The sequence below is a fragment of the Suncus etruscus genome, chromosome 4, assembly GCF_024139225.1.
Source record: "Suncus etruscus isolate mSunEtr1 chromosome 4, mSunEtr1.pri.cur, whole genome shotgun sequence".
In the NCBI taxonomy this organism is placed as follows: domain Eukaryota; kingdom Metazoa; phylum Chordata; class Mammalia; order Eulipotyphla; family Soricidae; genus Suncus; species Suncus etruscus.
Window position 1 is genome coordinate 166532010 of NC_064851.1, and position 19055 is coordinate 166551064.

Sequence of the window (19055 nt, forward strand, 5' to 3'; positions counted from 1 at the left end):
ACCCGGCAGTGCTCAGGGGTTACTCCTGGTGAAACATGCAAGTGTTGTTGTGTGTGTGTGTGTGTGTGTGTGTGTTTTGGGTCACACCCGGCAGTGCTCAGGGGTTACTCCTGGTGAAACATGCAAGTGTTGTTGTGTGTGTGTGTGTGTGTGTGTGTGTGTGTGTGTGGTTTTTGGGTCACACCCAGCAGTGCTCAGGGGTTACTCCTGGTGAAACATGCCAAGTATTGTGTGTTTGTGTGTGTGTGTGTGTGTGTGTGTATGTGTGTGGTTTTTGGGTCACACCCGGCAGTGCTCTGGGGTTACTCCTGGCTCCAAGCTCAGAAATCGCTCCTGGCAGGCTCGGGGGACCATATGGGACGCCGGGATTCGAACCGATGACCTTCTGCATGAAAGGCAAACGCCTTACGTCCATGCTATCTGTCGGGCCCCAAAACATGCTAGTATTTTTGACTGAAACATCGTCTCTGCTTCAAGCAAACGATGAAGCTCGACATGGGGCACTCAGTGCCCATGATATCCCCACAAAGCAGACGAGACAAACTAATTCTTTCTCCCGGGAGGTGGGGACAGAACCCGAAACTACCTCGGCGCAGTCGAGGAGACGATCCCTTGGCTCTGCCTGATGCTGCCACTCATGAGAGAACTTTTCTGTTTTGCCCCAGACACGGCCTGAGAGCCAGCTGGACAGCGGGACGGGGCCTCGGGGATCCCGGCGAGGGGACGCCTTCGCCCAGCAGGCGCGCGGCCCTCCACGGGCCCTTTCGGGGCTCTGGGCGGCCCTGGGAGAATGCTGGGGGACGGCGCCCAGCGGAGCCTCCTCGGGAGCGCAGCCGGGCCCGCCGTCCCTCGCCCGGGTCGGTGCGGCTCGGCCCGGACAGGCGCGCTGGCGGCCCCTGCTGGCCGGCGAGAGCCCGGTGGCCGCGGAGGGGTGCCGGGGCGCGCGCTCCAGCTTCCCGAGCCCCCCGTCGGTTCCGGCGGGCTGGACTCCCGCGGGCTCCGGCCGGGACCCCCGCCTGTGCGCTTGCGGCTTTCGCGGCTGGCTGGCTCGGCGGTCGAGGTCCCCCGGCCTGGCCCGCGAGCTCGGGCCTCGGGGAGCCTCGACGCCTGTGCCGGGGCTGCGGGGTTCCCGGCGGAGCCTCTCGGCCGACGCCTCCCTCCCCGGGCTTTCGGGACCGGCCGCCCTGTCCTTCCCCTCGCGCGCTCGACGCGCCCAAGGCCGCTCCTGGGCGCGGGCAGTCGGCGGGGACGGGGGCTCGGGCGCCCCGGCTCCGCCTCCCCGCCCGCAGCGAGCGAGCCCTGAGCCGCGGAGCCCCCAAAGCGCTCCCCGGCGCCCCGGGCCTTCGGGGCTGCGGCGGGCACGCGGTCGGTCGGGGCGGCCGGGCGCGGCTCCGGGACCCACTCGGCGGCCCCGCGGCTCCCCGCCCCTGCCGGGCCGCGCCGCGCCGCGCCGCCCGGGAGGCGGGGCCGAGGCGCGAGGGTGCGGGCGGCGGCGCGGGCGGGCGGAGGCCCCGGCCCGGCCTTGGCTCCGCCCGGAGGCGGCGCGGGCGAGGCGGCGGCCAACGGGGCGCGGGCGCACTCGAGGGGCCGCCGGCGCGCGGGACGCAGCAGCGCCGCTCGTCCGCGGGCCCGGCCGAACGCCCGCCGCCCGCCCGCCCATCGCGATGCCCGCCTAGGAGCGAGCGGCCGCGGCCAGCCTCGCCCGCCCGCCCCGCGCCCCAAGCCCGCCGCCCGGCCTCGCCCCGCGCCCCGGCCCGACCCCGGGGGGCCCCGGCGGGCGCGGCCCGAGCGCCCTCGGAGCCGCCCGCGCGGAGTTCCCGGGACGCGACCCCCGGTCCCCGATCCTCGACCCCGTCCGCCCGGGATGCGCGCGGCTCGCCCGCGGCCCCCCGAGTGAGTAGCCGCCGGCGCCCGGCAGCGCCCGCGAGCGCGCACGGAGGACTGACGGACGCACAAAGGCCGCGATGGACTGCTGAACTCCGGGACCCGCGCGCCCGTCGGTGCGCCGCCAAGGTACGGCCCGCGCGGGGCCCCGGCTGCGAGCCCGAGCGCCTCCGCCTCCCCGCTCCGCTCTCGCCTCCCCGCGCCTTCTTCCCCCCGCGCCTTCCTCCGTCCCCGCGCCTTCTTCCCCCCGCGCCTTCCTCCGTCCCCGCGCCTTCTTCCCCCCGCGCCTTCCTCCGTCCCCGCGCCTTCCTCCTCCCCGCGCTGCGCCCGGGCCGCGGCGGGGCGTGTGCGCCTGCGAGTGCGGGGCCGCCCCGGAGGCCGAGCGGCCGGCTGGGCAGCGCGCACGCGAGCCCCGTGTCCCGTTGCGGGCGGGCGGTCCTCGCTCCCCGGGTGGCCGGGCTCCGCGGGCGGAGGCGCCTTTTGTTGTCGCGCCCCGGACTGCGGGAACTTGGCCGCCGGGCCCCGCGCTGCGCGGCTGGGGAGCATCCCGGCGGCTCCCGCAGGCTCCGGGCTTTGTCCGCCCGCGCTCGGGAGCGGAGGCTCCTGCTCCTCCGGGCACGGCGCGTCGCCCCCGGCCCTGGCCCTGACCAGACCCTGGCCGGAGGGGACGGTCCCGAGGCGGGTGCGCGCAGCCCGGGGTCCGCCGAGCCCCGCAGGTGCCTCCGCCCCTGCTCGTCTGTGTGTCCGCCCTCTCCGAGCCTCGGGACCGGCCGGCGCCGCCGCCCCTTCGCCCCTCGAGCTCTCCGGGCCGGCAAAGTTTCCTTGGGGAGCGGGGACGGAGGGCCGGGCGGGGGTCGCCGGCTCGGTGCCGGCTCTGGCCGCGCGCGGGGCTGGGACCGGTGCCCGGGGCCGGGCCCTTGGGTGGGCGCGGGCTGGAGCGCTGCGCTCCGCTGCCCGGGCTCCGCGCGCTCGGACCGGATCGGGTCGAGCCGCCCGGGTGCGGGAAGGAGGGAGCCGCCTGCCCGCGGGGCTGGAGCGGCGGGGCCGAGCCGGGGCGTGGAACCCGAACGAGGGATGCCGATGCCGCCGTGACCCGCGGGCTGGCTCTGCTTCACTGTTCAAGACGGGATTCACTCCCGCATGTTGCTAGCGAATGCGACCCGTGCATGCTTGAAACGCTGTGCGCGAGGATGCAGACAGACAGACACACACACACACATACATAGATTGACACACAACACACACAGGCTGACACACACACTTGCAAGTGCAACTTTTCCTCTCCTCGAATCTGCACACACAGCGTCGGACGGGAGGCTGCCCCGTTCGTCCCTGGCCCAGCAGTGCGGTTCCCGAGCCCCCTGCCCGCTGCCAAAGTCCGGGCCAGAAAGACCCCCCGGGGTTCGCTCCAGCCCGGCCATTGTCCTGTCAGGCTGTCTTTCCCGGGGGCACGGTCCTCCGCGGCTCCGAGAGCTGGGCCAAATGGGTGGTTCCAGATGCTCAGGAAGCTGAGGACGGATCCTTTTAGGGGGTTCCGCTCCACCCCCAGACATGCCTGCATTTATTTACTCTTCTGCACCTTCTGCAGATGGATGTCGGGGTTCACGCTCGCAAGGGTTCTGTGTTGTTGTTGTTGTTGTTGTTTTTCTTTTATTGGCCTGCTTAGTCTTTGTGGAGCAGTTTTAGGACGTATAGTACCCTTTGATTAAACCACGCCAGGCACCGCAGTTAATGATTAAGCTAACCTTAAGCACAGTTGTCTGTTGTACCTACTAACTTAAGCTGTCTATTAAAAAATAATTGCACAATTTGAATTTGGTCCTGCTTGCTGTTGCACATTTACTTAAATTCTTTGTGACATCCCCCCCATGATTATTGGCTGGGGAGACGTTCTTAAATGTAGCGTCTATTGGACAATCTAGAATCAAGAAAGCGTGGGGAGCAGATGGAAAACCTTTCTGTGCTCTCCTCAACTTCCTAGGAAGGAGTCTTCCGCTTCATGTTTCCACAGTGCTAGTGGTGTGGTGAGGGTCCTTCCTTGTAGGTTTTGCAGCTCTCCCCCTTTCAGAGGTGCCACATTCTCAATAATGCATATCACCCGCATGTCCATGTGCTTTAGACACCCAAAATCATTATCTTGGGGAGCCACCTACAGAATTCTACATAAGTAGCCAAATGATCTAAGTGTCGGTAGGTTACAAATGCATCAGAGCCAACATAGAAATCCAAGTTACGTTTCTCCACTACATGTTTCACATTTCTTCCCTTAAAATGAACCTGCTTATTTTTTCCCCCAGTGGAGAAAAGAAAAGCCTATGGCTTCAAATAAGCGGTTATTCAAAAGTGATACGTATGACTCTGTTTACACACGCGCACACACAGACACACACAACCACACACCCCTCAGGCCCTTTCTCATCGAAAGAATATGGTATCTGCATTTGGAGTGGGCCTATAACCGTGCTCTCGCTAATCGACTGTGTGAGTGAAATAAGGACAGCAGGAATTAAGCAAGCTGCTGTCCTCGTTGAATAAAAATACAGACACCAAATTAAGAGCCAGTCTGAAATTCAAAACGAATCTCTTGCTTTAAAAGTCCATGAGTAATGGCACTCCCATATGAAAGGGAGGATAAATACTGTTTCGAATAAGGAGGTAAGTCAGATATTACACACTGTGGGCATAGTGGCTCGGCACTCCCACCCCCTCCCATCAGGACAAAAGCAGGGTGATGGCCGAAAAAGTTTTTTTAGAAGGAGGCCTCCCAGGGCCAAGAGAGTCTCCCATCTTACTTGTTTACAGAAAGGAATCAGGGAAGGAGCCCAACTAATTGCAAGCGCTTTAATCAGGCATCTGCCGCTGCTGCAGTAGCTCGCAGCCCAGAGAGCTGGCCTGCTTCTTGCCTCGGCGAGGAGGGGCATTGTCCAGCTCCCGGGTGGGCGTTCCCTGGGCGGGCCCACGTCCAGGGCCAGGGGCAGCCGCGAGCATCCTATTGTCCCCTCCCAGGTCAGTGCTCCCACTCTTGGGGTCGCCCTCCCTCCAGCCCCTGCCTGGAATAGCGCTTCTGTGTCGGCGTGAAGGCTTTGGCTTCCCTTCGCTGCCGTGCAAGGAGCTACCAGAGCAGCTGAGCTTTCCTTTGCTGGCAACCACACGGGTGCCCCTGGGGGATCTGGTAAGGTAGGGCCGGGAGGGAGGCATTTAATCCCTCTGAAATGGGCGAGTAAGATGTCATACCGCACAAACCTCAAGGGGAGGGGAGCGGGGAGTCCTGGAAGCTCTCTGCACGGGACTGTGACAGTCGAGCACAGACACGGGGAGATCTCCCTTGGTGAGGAGGATGAGTTCTTCTTGCAAAACTTTGTTTATGTGAATAATTCGAGTTGCACTCAGGGAGAGCTTCCAGGAAAACTGTCAACACCCAAACAACCTTTCTTCTCAACCCCTTCTATCTTCATTGCCCAGGGGGAGAGAGCCAGAGCCCCTGTTAAGATTCATTAGCTCTTTTCCAGGCATGGTGAGAGATAGATAGTAAACAGGGCGAGGCACTGGCTTACAACAAAGCTGAAGCAGGTTTGATCCCGGCCACTGCTATGGTCTTCTGAGCCTCTCCAAGAGTGATCCCTGAGCACTGATCCAGGAGTCTGCCTTAAGCGCTGGTGCGTGTGACCCAAAAACCAAAATCACACTCAACTCTGGATCTTTCTCCCTTCATTATACTTTTGTCGTTATCTTCCCAGTCTTGGTCAGTGGCAGTTCTGCCCTCGGACTTTGTCTTTCTCACTCTAACTTCCTTTGGGCAAGGAGGTGGGAATGGTACTTGGTCGGTCCACCTTAGCAGGCTTGCCTGAAGATTTGCTCCAACTCTCTGTATCCCTCATGCTGGCCAAGCTACTGCATCTCCTGCTGGGTTAATGAGCCAGCCTCCTCCTCTCCCTGTCGTCATCCCTCCTTTGTTCTTGGCACCTACAATTTTTTGTTTGGTTTACTTTGGATTTTGGTTTTTAGGCACACTTGGTGGCGCTCAAGGGTGACTCCTGGCTCTGCACTCAAAAATGACTCCTTGCAGGGCTTCGGGAACCATATGGGATGCCAGGGGTGGACCACCACTACATGCAAGGTAAATGCAAGGAAGTCTTACTTCCTTAAGCTGTTGCTATTGCTCCTCCCCACTCCTGCAGTGTTTTCCTAATACAGCACTTTAAATGATTGTTCTCCCCCTTGTAGTCTTGTAGGAAGTTCTGACCCCTGGCCTCATACTGGGTAGACAAGTGCCTCCTCTTGAACTACATCCAGGGCCTCAGAGAGATTTTGTAGCCACTGAGCCATAAGTGCTGCTTCGAGGCTTTTTACCTTATTCTAGTCAAAGCCTCAGCTTCTCCTGTGGCCTTCTTCCTGGCCCCTTAAGACACCACATCTCTAACTGAACTCTGGCTAGAGATTACTATCAGCCTTGCTCTGAGGGTCTTGGGGGCACCTGCTCTCCAAAGCTTGGAGTACTTTCCGCTCCAGAGCTGCTGCCCTTCCTTTTGGTGACTGAGCCAGTGGGGCCGGTTCTGATCACCCTTTCTTTCCCTTCAACAGTTTCAACCCCACCACCTGCCTTGACATCTAGGTTAGTCTGTTTATTTCTGGAACTTCTGTACACTAAGTGCTAGAGTTGCCCTGGGTGTTGGGGGGTGTTTGTTTGTTGGTTTTCCTTTCATCATCTGCTAGAACATAGTGTCACGAAGAAAGGACTTCTTTTGTTTGGTTTTGTTTTGGGGCCACACTTGGCTTCTCAGGGAACTTACAGTTGCTGCAGACTGAACGTTGGTGGGCCATGTGCGTGCAGGCCAAGTGCTCGCTCTACCCTCTCTAGTATTGCTATGGCCACTAGAAGGGACATTTTATGTTTGATCCACTGCTGTATCTTCAGCACCTGAACCTTCACTCATTGAATGCATGAATGGAATAAAGGAATAAAGAGAGAAACTTTTTGCAGCTAGTTTTGATTGTATCTCTTGTCCTTTTGGGTTTTTCTCCCTCCTCCGGGCAGCATGTGTGGTTTAGGTGGGGCCCTAGATAGATCCTTGGAGGTCCTGCTCTCCTGTTGCATTCTCCTATGCCTGCTGCGGGATTAGAGCCTACTCCGACCCACATTCTCACCTGTCCCCTTAGGTGGCAAAGAGCACACATCTGGGAGATACCTGGCAGAAGCCAAAGGGAATCTACCTGAGTTTGGCAAAATCAGCTTGCCCAAAAACTGAACTTTTGACCTTGGCCTCGTTTCTTTGGCATTCTAAGCACTGCCCAAAGAACCTTCTTGCTTTTTCTTTCCTTCTTAAAAATTTTGGGGGCTGGAGTGATAGAACAGCGGCGGTACGGCGTTTGCCTTGCATGTGGCCAACCTGGGACAAACCCGGTTTCTATTCCCAGCATCCCTAATGGCCCCCCTAGCCTGCCAGGGCCAATTTCTGAGCACAGAGCCAGGAGTAACCCCTGACCGCCACCGGGTGTGGCCCAGAAACCAAAAAAAAATTTTTTTTGCTGATAGTTTTTAAAACTTAACCCTCAAAACCAAGGGTAAATCAGAATCCAAAGGCTTTCAATTTGAATCGTTACTTCCTTAAGACACATCCACCTCTCTGAAGCTACAGTATTTTAAATAATGAACAGGACATCATTGCTATTTTGAGTAGTAAATGGATGATTCCCAGTTTGCAGGCTTGCTGGGAGAACCAAAGGGATCATGAAAGCGCTGGATAAAATATAAAAGAATTTTATAATTCTTTATAATTTGGTAAATTTCAGGCTAATTTCCTCCTCATAGATACAGCAGAGACCCAACTCAGTCATATCCTGTCATACTAGAAAGATTATATTCTGTAGCCATTGTTTTAGGATACATTTCTTGGTGAGATTAAACAATATCCTCGGACTCATGGAAAATGCTGATTGCACATCTGCAGTTCATACCCTGAAAGTGCACAATTTGTATAAAAAAATGAAGAGCAAATCTTGCCAACCTAGTGCACAACCCGGGGTGCAAGTGACTCTCAGTGGGACTGTCGAACCATGTAGGGTCGTGGGAGCGGCACTCTGCCAGGTATTGTTTTCCAGGTCAGGGCATTGTCTTTGTTCAGGGAAGTGGTGCAATAGTTCATGTTGATGTAAGCACGAATGTAGAACTGATCATGCAGGGTTAACAGAGGAGCAGGATTTTTACCTCTATTGCAACAAATATGAACTGTTTGATTTTTGTGGCATAAGTTCATAAGTGCAGAGAGACTATCAGATGGAAGGGGTGCAGAGGTCTTACCAATGCGGACACACATGCTCGACTTGGCATTCCACTCTTTTTGCCACGTATAAGCTATCTAGTGACTTAACCTCTCCCCCTCCATTTTCACTTGTTGAATGCTAGAACGATGATTGCTGAGGAAGGTCAGTGGGAGCGGCAGAACCTGTAGCAACCATGTCTGGCACACTCTCTGACACTCAGAAAATACAACTGGATATTTTCCTTTGGGCATCGGTAGTCATGGGCCCCAGAGTGGAGTTGGGACAAAAGGAGATGACCCCATGTGCAATGCACGAAGAGATGATGCAAAAGAAACCAATCACCTTTGGGCTGGATGTGAACATGCACTCTGGATCTTGCCACAGAAGTCAGGGTTATGACGGTAAGAAGCTTGTGAAAGAGTTACAGACGAGGGATGAGAAGGCCTTGCAGCAAAGAAGGCCTCATTGGGGAGTAACCACTATAAAGCCTTCACTTAGTGACATCTTAACAATGAAAGAAGCATCTGCACTCACTAAAAATCTGAGCCCCCAGTTAGCACCATCACAAGCTGCCCACCATTCAGGGTGAGCTCCTGGGCATATGGCTAAGAGGTATGCTCTTATCAGAAAAAAAGTGTGGCTACGGAGGATGCTGGGATCCATGGCAGCCCTGTGCTTTGCATGATGCCTTCTTGTTCACAGGCCGCATTCAGCACTGCTGCTTACTACTTATTTTACCCATAGAAGGTGACTTGCTCAAAAACCTAGAGTTTGAGTCACATGATACCCTGTGTAAGTTCTTATTGGCAAGAAGACCTCCAGCAAAGGAGGGGACAATAAATTGATAGGATCACTTACATTTTCCTGAAGAGTTCCTCCTGTTTCCAGTACTTAGAATCATATTTACATTTTCAGAATTTTATTTTAGAATCATATTTAGGATTATACTTTGAATCATATTTATTTTCAGAGACGTAACATAGCATATGAGTAGGTTACTGGCCTTGCACATGGCCGGCCCAAGGTGTAGTGTGCTTGCCTTGCACATGGCAGCCTGGGAGTCACTTCCTCTTCTGGTCCCCCAGAAGGGATCACTGCCAGGAGTGATCCCTGAGTGCAGAATCACACTTATTTCTTTTAGGAAAACATCTTCTCTTAAATTCTATTTGTGGAAAGAGGCTATGGAGAGTAGGGAATAATTAGTAATTAGCTTGTTCCAAAGGCTGAAGGGACAGGTTCAGGGGCAGGGAGGGGCCTTGAATGTAGCTTTTCTAAGTGATGGGTATTTCCACATTCAGCCTTTCAATCCAAGGCTCTCATTTAATATGACTCAGTGCTTTCTAGTGGTTTCCAACTAACCTATAATTGCCATCTGCAGAAAATTTAATTCAGACAATCCATGCCAGTTTAAAAAAAATGTTAGTAGAACAATCTCAAAAATCAATGCCGTACACCCGCTCTCTTATACCTTCTGCCTTCCCATGTGGTTTGTAAGCCAAACCTTTGGCCATGATTTGATTCGAAGCATTTGTAAACAGAATGGGATCTGGCATGAAACACAATGAAAACGTGCCATTGAAAAATAAACATTTTGCAGGGGAGAAATAAAGACTATGTTAATGAGGTTGGATGTTGCCTCAGAATTTTATAGAAGAATGGACCCAATTCTTCTTTGCTATTGCCTACTCTTGAATCTTTCCTTAAGGAGAGTATTCTGATTATTCATAAATATGAGTAACTCCAGCACCCAGCAAATCCCTATGTCCCTACTTCTACTGTCTAGGAAGGAAGGGAGGAAGAGAAGAAGGAAATACTGATTGGGTTGGTGAACAGAAAATGCTCCTTTTATGCCCTATGAAAAATGGCATTCCGGGCCCGGAGAGATAGCAGCCGATCCAGGACCAAAGGTGGTTGGTTTGAATCCCGGTGTCCCATATGGTCCCCCATGCCTGCCAGGAGCTATTTCTGAGCAGACAGCCAGGAGTAACCCCTGAGCACCACCGGGTGTGGCTCCAAAACCAAAACCAAAACCACCAACAATCCCACAAATGCCTCTCTACTTTCTTAGTTCAGATAGCCAGATTCGTATCTTTGGTGTTTGAATGTATTTGTTCTTAGGCCTCCAATACCCAGGTGGCAAACTGCTCTATTAAGTAAGCCTTTCATTATTTGAAAAGACATGAGTCTCTGAGCCCCTGCCTAGCAGGTGGTAAGCACAAAACCAAATTGTCAACAGCATTCTAAACCAGGGTCTATGGTGCAGAATGACAGTTGGTTGGGTTTTTATATGAACAATCCTTTCTAACGGTTTTTAAAAATGAATTCGTGCTAATTCTGCTCCCATTGTGAGTGATGGCCCTTGCTAGACACTGTCGCTGGGATCTTCATCTATTAATCATGGAGGCTGCTTTCTTATTCGGTTGCCATAGTTTCAGTGCCACAGATAGTGTTGGGGTGTCTTGGGAAAGGTTGGAGCTAGACTAGAGTTTGCAAGCCTTGCAGGTATTTTGGCAGTTGTGTGCTGGGAGAGAGCTGAAAACGGCTTCTTCTATCACTCAGTGTTGGATTAAAAGAGGCAACTTCTGAGCATGTCTCTCTGGACCTTGTTATGTGTGCATCCAGCTGATATTTACTCCAGGATTTGTCTCTTGCTCTGTCTTGCCTCTTTTTTAAAGGCAAGAAGTCCAGGAGCTGATGTCACTTTTATCTTTCCAGAAGAAAGCAGGAGGGTGTGAACTCTTCATCAGGCTATTTATAAATGTGGAGGGCCTTCAGGCCTCTGTTCCAAATTTTAGTGTTGTGATTTGACTTGGCTCTGCAGAGGGCTAAACAAACACAATGACTTCAGGACAGTTGTAGGTTGTGTGTTTTTTGTTTAGACTGCTTTCTTGTAGCATGCTTCGCTCCAGACTTACCTTTTCTTCGCTCTCTTCCTCTTTGACATACATTACACAGAAATTGAGTGGAGGAGCATTTGGACTACAGTGTTGCGGCAGCGGGGCCTGTGGCCCACTGCTCTGTCGGCGCCTTCTCGTCAGTGGCAGCATTTTGCTTTTGCTCTTCGGGGCTGTTGACTTGGGGCTTGAGGAGGAACAGCTCCCCAACTGCGTCTGTCCGTGTAACCTAGTCCGTAGCAGCTCAGTAGCTCAGGAGGAGTGGATTGTGGCAGGAGGCAGAGACCCCAGCACGAGGTGCCTTCAGTGCTTTGTGCATGACTTGGAACACAAGCTCCCCTTTGTTAGGTGGATTTGGTCTCCAGGAGCCAATCCCTGTCCACCCCTCTAGGCTTTGCTTCCTAGACTTTCTTACCGGTGGGGCCAATCTAGAAAATTAGTCACTTAAAAAAATTTAGAAAGGACCAGTGTGCATTTTACCAGGAGCTTCAAAACCACCACGTTAAATTTTTCCAGATCCAGCCGGCCACATGGGGTGTGCGAGATCAACAAGAATCTCTAAAGCACGCGCCCATTCTCCAGGCCCCTCCCTCATCCCACTACACGCAAGGATTGATTTTAGAGGCCAATAATTTGAAGTAAATTAAAAGGATAACATGGCCTTAATTGCTACTGGCTTCCCCTGGCTTCTGGGCACCGGAATTCCTTGTGGAGAAAGACTCTTCAGAGTCACAGCAGTTTCTGATCATGTGGTCGGGCTTCCCCATAGGCGGTAATTATCCCCAGTCCTTTCTCGCCTCCCCCTCCATTACCTCCAGGAAAGAAAGAAAACATGCATTTGTAAATTCAGTATTAAGGCCCCCTCCCCCGATTATTTGGCTGCCTATGAAAATAGGCGCCGCTTGTTTGAGTTGCTTTGGTTGTTGTCCTAGCCAGGGCGTTGGGGAGCTCAATGGGACTGCTATTTTTAAAAAATGCCTTTGTCTTTGCAAAAAATCGCTAGTTTTAAATTCAGGGTACTGTCCTGTCCTCCACAGTAACCACGTTGCTTAAGACTCCTGGGAATGGGAGTGGTGGTCAGACATCACACAACGGGCCATGTTCTTGGGGTGAGACCTCATCCTTCATGGGGAGCCTTAAGAAAGCTGCCAATGGAGAGATAGCATGTAGTAAGGCATTTGCCTTGCATGCAGGACGGTGGTTCGAATCCCGGCATCCCACATGGTCTCCCGAGCCTGCCAGGTGCGACTTCTAAGCGTAGAGCCAGGAGTAACCCCTGAGCGCTGCTGGGTGTGACCCAAAAACCAAAGGAAAAAAAGAAAGCTGCCAGTATTTTTCTATAATGGTCTGTTGACCACAGTGTGGATGAGAAGAAGGCACCTTCACAATTGGTTTCTGATTACAGATGTTCTGTTGCACGTTGGTGGCACCAACCTTGCATGGCATATGTGGCAGGAAACATTTTCAGGATCTGACCATGCAAATCACCCATGTGTGAACTTAATTTGTATTGGCTTGGGGGCCACACCCATTGGTCCTCAGGAGTTAATCCTGGCTCTGCACTCAGGAATTACTCCTGGGATGCTTAGGGAGCCAGATGGTATGCTAGGGATTGAGTCTGGCTCAGCCATTTGTGAGGTAAAAACGCACAACATCATCTCCCTAGCCTGTAATATTTTATTTTATTTATTTTTTGGGGGGGCACACCTCGTGACACTTGGATTACTCCTGGCTATGCGCTCAGAAATTGCTCTTGGCTTGGGAGACCGGGGGATCTTGTCCGGGGGATTGAACCGGGATCAGTCCTAGGTTACTAACCGCTTGCAAGGCAAACTCTCTACCGCTTATGCCATGGCTTCAGCCCCACACTTCACAACTTTTAACACAAGTCTCTAATTCAACTTCCAAGACACTGCCACCTCATGAATTTAATTACTGAATGTATGTGTAAATACGCATTTTGTCACTTATATGCAACTTTGATGGCCTCTTACCCATCTAGTTTAGTCTAAATTGTGCTTAGCAGTGTATGATTGTTGGCTCATGGATCATTCCTGGCCTTACTTGCTTGGAGTGCAGTGCCTGGAGAAGTTTGGTGCTGGGTATTGGACCCAAGTTTGCCGACTACAAGGCCAATTCCTTAACCACTGTACTCTCAGACCCACTTTTATTTCTAATTAACAACTAAGCATCATAGCAAGATGTTTTTTAAATGAAGTAGATTTCTATTAGTTGCTGCCCTATATTCTAGAATGTGGCCTCCTCCAATTATTCTCAGGAGGGCAATTTCCTACAGCCCATTATGTTTGACTTTGAAATGAAATGAAATCATTATAGTGTTAATATCCCCATTTTCCCTGACAATAGAAAGTGATTTTTGTGGTTTTTTGTTTGTTTGTTTGTTACTTTGTTTTGGTTTTTGGGCCACATCAAGTGATGCTCAGGGGTTACTCCTGGCTATTCGCCCAGAAATCCCTCCGGCCCCAAAAGAAAAGTATTAACTGTACTGGTGTTCCAGCAAAAGGGGACTACATATTTTCTCTTTTAAAGGGCTGTTCAGGAATAGAGAAAAAGACACACTAGCTTTGGGGGCTGGAGAGATTGTATAGCCTGTAGGCATGTGCCTAGCACACGATGGCCCGGATTTAATCCCTGGCTTCCTATGTGGTCCCCTGAGCACCTAGGAGTGATTCCTGGTTGTGACTCAAAAAACAAAAAATTAAAAAAGCTAACTTTTATCTGCAAGGTGTTTCCTTTTCTTGGCAGTGAGGGGAGAGAAGTTCAATATGCTGAATATGCTGATTAATTAATCCCCCTGGGGAGACCCTGGAGGGTGGAGCTTTCATTTTCATATGTTGTCACACCCAGAACACATGACCTGTTCAAGAGCCCAGACACATCCGTTCCCAACAATGAAAAGGACAACACAATTGCCTTCTGCTGTTAGAAAACAGCCACATCCAAATCCCCAGCGCATCCGGACCACACACCAGGTGTGCCAGAGAGAGCTCTGAACCCGGGTTTGTCACACAACATGATTACATTGCTCTTGGGATGCGCATTTTTCTGAGCACGACCTGAAAGGGGTGTAAACCTAGGTTAGGACAATTCCTTGCTAATCGTTAACCATACCAAGTCTTCCTGGCAGGCCTGTTTTAGGGAAGTAACCAGAACATATTGGCAGTGCTCCTTGTTGTCCCTCCTTCCTGGGGTGTTACCTGGCTGGGGTTCCACCTGGAATTTAGACACCAGGCTTCCTTACAATGGTCAAACCCCTCCTCCCATGTTTAACAATGTTATTAGTAATAAAGACCTCATTTAGATGGTGCTGAGAGTCTTAAAAACATGTTTATAAAAGTTGCCTCATTTCATCCGCATCACAATCCTTTGGCTTAGGCAGGGCAGGTATTATTAGGCACAATTTAAAGGTGCGATAACTGGGGTTCAAAGAGATCACATCATTTGCCAGAGAGCACACACCCCTCTGGTAAGAGGTGGGCTTGAGACTCACCCCAACCTTCTCACCTCAAGTGTGAGCCTCCTTTGGGGACCTGTGTTGCTAAACTGCAGAACTGAGCAATGGTAAAGGGTCACAGCTCTGCCTCTCAGATGCTAAACAGGACTCTTCCTCACAGCACCTTTGCAAGGTCTCAGGCCTAAATCCTGGTTGCTTGTGGAAAGCATTTTAGTATGATGTGTTTGGAGGCTCTGGATTCTGTCATCTAAAAGGAGCTCATCTGAAAGTTAGAAGCTGAGGAAGGTGTTTTATTTTATTTTATTAAGTTGTTTTAATTTAGGAGTCTAGTCCCATTTTAGTAGTAGATATAGAAATAAACAGACTTGGGCCAGAGAGAGGACACAGTGGGGAAGGTGCTTACCTTACACATAACTGACACAGGTTTGATCCCAAGTGTCACATATAGTCCCCCCGCCAACCCTCCAGGAGTGATCTCCGAAACACAGATTGTGGAGTAAACCCTGAGTACCACTAAACATGACTCTCCTCTCCGACCTAAACAGCAATGACAAAAACCAGACTCTTCAGTTTAAGGGCTGGAGAGATAGTACAGCAGGTAGAGTTGCTTGCTTTGCACATGGTCAACCTGTTTGATCACCGGAACCCTATATATATATTTTTTTTGTGTGGTTTTTGGGTCACACCCGGCAGTGCTCAGGGATTATTCCTGGCTCCAGGCTCAGAAATTGTTCCTGGCAGGCACGGGGGACCATATGGGACGCCGGCATTCGAACCGATGACCTCCTGCATGAAAGGCAAACGCCTTACCTCCATGCTATCTCTCCGGCCCCCCGGAACCCTATATTGACCCCAAAATTCACCAGGACTAATCCCTATTTGCAGAGCCAGGATTTAGTCCTGGGCACTGCTGCGTATGGCCCCAATATCAAAACCAAACCAAACAAATAAACAAAGAAAAAGACAGACTAGAGACAAGCACAACTGCAGTGGGATCTCCTGCAAACGTGTTCTTTTCTCATCTGGTCCTGGCTTTTGAGAGTTCCTTTTCATCTCAGCAGAGATGTTGCTAGCAGCAACTCTGGGTAAGGAAAAATTCTAGAGATCGTTGGCACTGGAGGGAGGACTCCATTCCAAATTCACAAGTGAACTTGTCATTAATCTTGACCCACTGTGGCCTGGGCCTGGGCCTGGGCCTGATGAGGTTTGAGAGGAGGCAGGTGGCAGATTATACATTGAGGACACGAACAGTGGATTATAGGCAGCTGAGGAGGCACTATGGATGCAGCCCTAAAACCTGAACCAAAGGGCACAGAGAGCTAGCTCATGCTCACCATCTATCAAGTGAGGGGCTGAGAGTTCTCTGTGCATCTTGAGTCTTAACTCTTTGACTTTAGGAAAGTTTCTGTATTCTGAAATTAGAATTGCATGTGCTCATCCCTCCCCACCCTTCCCAGAGCTGCTGGGCATATTTATATGAGTGTTTATCTAAGTTGCCTGTGTAACTGAAATGTTCCAGCTGACGTAATTCACAAAATACAAATAACACCTAAATTGTGTTGTTTATCTAATAAGACAAACTTAAGGAGGCAGCCAGGCTTTCTTTGCTGTCTTGTGCTAAAATTGAACACTGCTTATAGGTGGTGGGGGAGAGAATGTTTTTAATAAGATTTCACTTTAAAAAATGAATATTAGCCACTGCCAATAAAGGTGTCACAGGTTGCATTTTATGATTTTATAATACTGTTGATACTGTCCAGCTGTTCCCAAAAACATCCCCTCTGCCTTGGGCTTAAAGTTAATGAACATTTTATGAAAAGAGTCCTCAAAAGATAGATATATTCTATGTTTTTCCTTCCTTAACTACATTTTTTCTTTCACAGGTTTCTAAATAAAAGGCATAAGAGAAGATTTTATTTATGAACAAGATAAAGTTTTGTTTTGCAGTTTTAATAAGTAGTTTCCAGAAGGGAAAACTTTTATCAAGTTATATTTTGGTGCCTCACTTTAAGGTACCATTCAAATGGAACCTTAAGGAGTAATTGATTTTCTTTAATGCTGAGAACCCTGTAGTTTAATTTGGAAAGACCACTTTGGATTATTTTTTGTTGTGACTGGTCAAAGTTGGTCCATTTCCCTTGTTTCTAACTTGCAGGCTGCCCTCTAGTGTTCCTTCATCTCAACACAATCTTTTCTGCTGAGGTCCCATGGAAGGTAGAAAAATATTCTGAGAATCTCAATCTCTCCCAGCACCCTTGCCCAGCTCAGCTAGATACTATTTCTAAACACAATGTAAAGAAATAAATTTATGATACTTACTTTGAAAGTCTGTGAAAAACTGATCTATTTTTGTTGGGGGGGTGGATTTTCATGCCTAGCTGTGCTCAGGAGTCATTCTTGATGTTGCTTGGAGACCATATATGGTGCCAGGAATCAAACTGAGGTTTATCATATACTGAGCAATCACTTATAACAATCCCCACCTGTCTCTCGAACCTAGAGTGAGCAAATTTGAGTATGCTTTCATCCCCCACACCTCTGTGCCACAGGAAAACACATGCACACAACCACAACATTGACTGAATGGCCTCAAAAAGAATACCTGAACAAAAAGTTTTAGGACTGCAGTATCCAATTAATTTATGTCTATATTCTTTTGGGTATGCACAGTGTATAATTTATCACAAATGTACATAGGATAAAATAAGCTCTGTTCACACAAGTCTAAAATGACCTTTTTTGATACGTTGATTCCAAGTTAAAAGTGTTGGAGCTAGAGAGATGGGCTGAACGTATGCTTTGCAGGAAAAAGGCCTTGGTCTATCCCTGGCACTGCATGGTCCCTAAAGCACAGCCAGGAGCACAACTGTAATGCTCAGCATTGTGTGATATGGTCTAAAAGCCAAGCAATAAGCAAATTATAAGCATCAAAAAAACTGAACCACACTTGGGTAGAAGATTTTTATCAGTTTGTCTTAAAATTGAAGGTATAACTAACACTCAGGGAAGAATTCTGAAATCTTAGTATTATCTTCTTCCAAATTTTTGAAGAGTAAATTTCAGCACTTTCTACTTTATTCTCTGAAATATTGAAAAGAGATGCACATGGTACAGCCTAACTATGGCTTTAAGTACTTTCATTTTGATTGTTTTTGTTTTTTTTGAGTCACACACGGTGACACTCAGAAGTCGCTCCTGGCAGGCTCAGGGAACCATATGGGATGGCGGGATTCAAACCAGGGTCAGTCCTGTGTTGGCTGCATGCAAAACAAATGCCTTACCGCTGTGCTGTCGCTCAGGCCCCTTAAGTACTTTTCTGACCGTACTGCCAGCTTTGCTTTTTCGTGGATGAAGATTACACTCTAGAGTCTGCAGTAAGTGGAAACTCAATAGCTATTTTTTGCATGTATAGGCCGTTGGCCTTTGCAGTGGGTTAGGAAGATAAGGTAATGTTATATCCAGATATATTCAGTCCATATGGCTGAAACAACTACTGGATAAAAATAGTTACGGCTGCTTTTGATGCTGGTGATAGTGTGACGCTGGTGGTGATGATGATGATGACAATAACTTCTTAAACTTTCGAGAATAAATTAACAGTAACAAGACTGCATTAGTGCAAGACACACAGAAGGAAGCCGAGAGTGGAAATAACACTTGAAAGTCAACTTACTTTCTTACAGTGGGGTGACAAACAGAGTAGTTAAAAGTATGAGTTCTGGAATTTCCTTTGTGTTTGGCTGTGAGATCTTAAGACCTCAGTATCATATTTCCTCACCTGGAAAATGGGAGTATAAATGATAATAGTAAAGAGTATGATGAGAATATATTATTTCACAAAGGAGTTCTTTATTTTATTTTATTTTATTTTGGGGGGCCACACCTTGCTGTCCTTAGTTACCACTTCTGGCTCTCTATTCAAGGATAACCCTGGATGGGTTCAGGATCTATATGTGGAACCGGGATTCAAACCGGGATGGTCGCATGCAAGGCGAGTGTCTCTGGGACCCCATACAGCAATTGTAGTGACTCTATGAGTCATTTTGTACCAGAATGATGGCAGTTATAGAGTAAGGCACAATTAAAATCAGTTATTATAACTTGACACCAAGTCCTCTTAATAGAATTGGCCAGGTTCAGTGTTTTAAATCACCAGCAGGATATGGTTCTTGGCATGTAGGTTAAAATTGAAGAGACAAAATGATGACAAGATGATCATATCCAGATGAGACTTTCTGTCTACCTCTGCCTTTATCTGTGTTGGTGTGTCAAGCATGATAAAATAACTAGGGATAATCACTTACTTTTGAATTTTTATGATGAATTACTTAGGACATTTCTATTCTCCACATTGAACTATCTTAGACTCTATAGTCATTCCAAAATACTACATGGGGGTCAGATGAGAGGATTGTGTTTTGCTTCTATTTTCATTCATTGGATCTTGTGTTTAATGATATGCCATGTTTGTAGGCTAAGGCCACACCTGTCATCTCTGAGAGTAGAAGACACAAAAACTGAGAAATCAGTTTTGACTGTAG

The 19055-nt window shown here is 49.9% G+C and overlaps 2 protein-coding genes across 2 annotated transcripts in view; both read left to right on the forward strand.

The window, feature by feature from the left end:
* The first annotated feature begins 495 nt into the window (after positions 1–495).
* LOC126007302 (collagen alpha-1(I) chain-like) lies at positions 496–2976 on the forward strand. The gene has a single exon (XM_049772736.1). It carries the CDS (start codon positions 496–498, stop codon positions 2974–2976), a length of 2481 nt encoding a protein of 826 aa, XP_049628693.1.
* SEMA6A (semaphorin 6A) overlaps positions 1957–19055 on the forward strand; it is a 98825-nt gene continuing 81726 nt past the window's right edge. Inside the window, exon 1 of the mRNA XM_049771453.1 lies at positions 1957–2013. The gene's annotated coding sequence lies outside the window, so the exon portion shown is untranslated. The remainder of the gene's footprint in view (positions 2014–19055) is intronic.

Excerpts from the sequence above, each read along its gene's own strand:
- LOC126007302 (XM_049772736.1), top strand. The coding sequence starts at position 496 with ATGGGGCACTCAGTGCCCATGATATCCCCACAAAGCAGACGAGACAAA.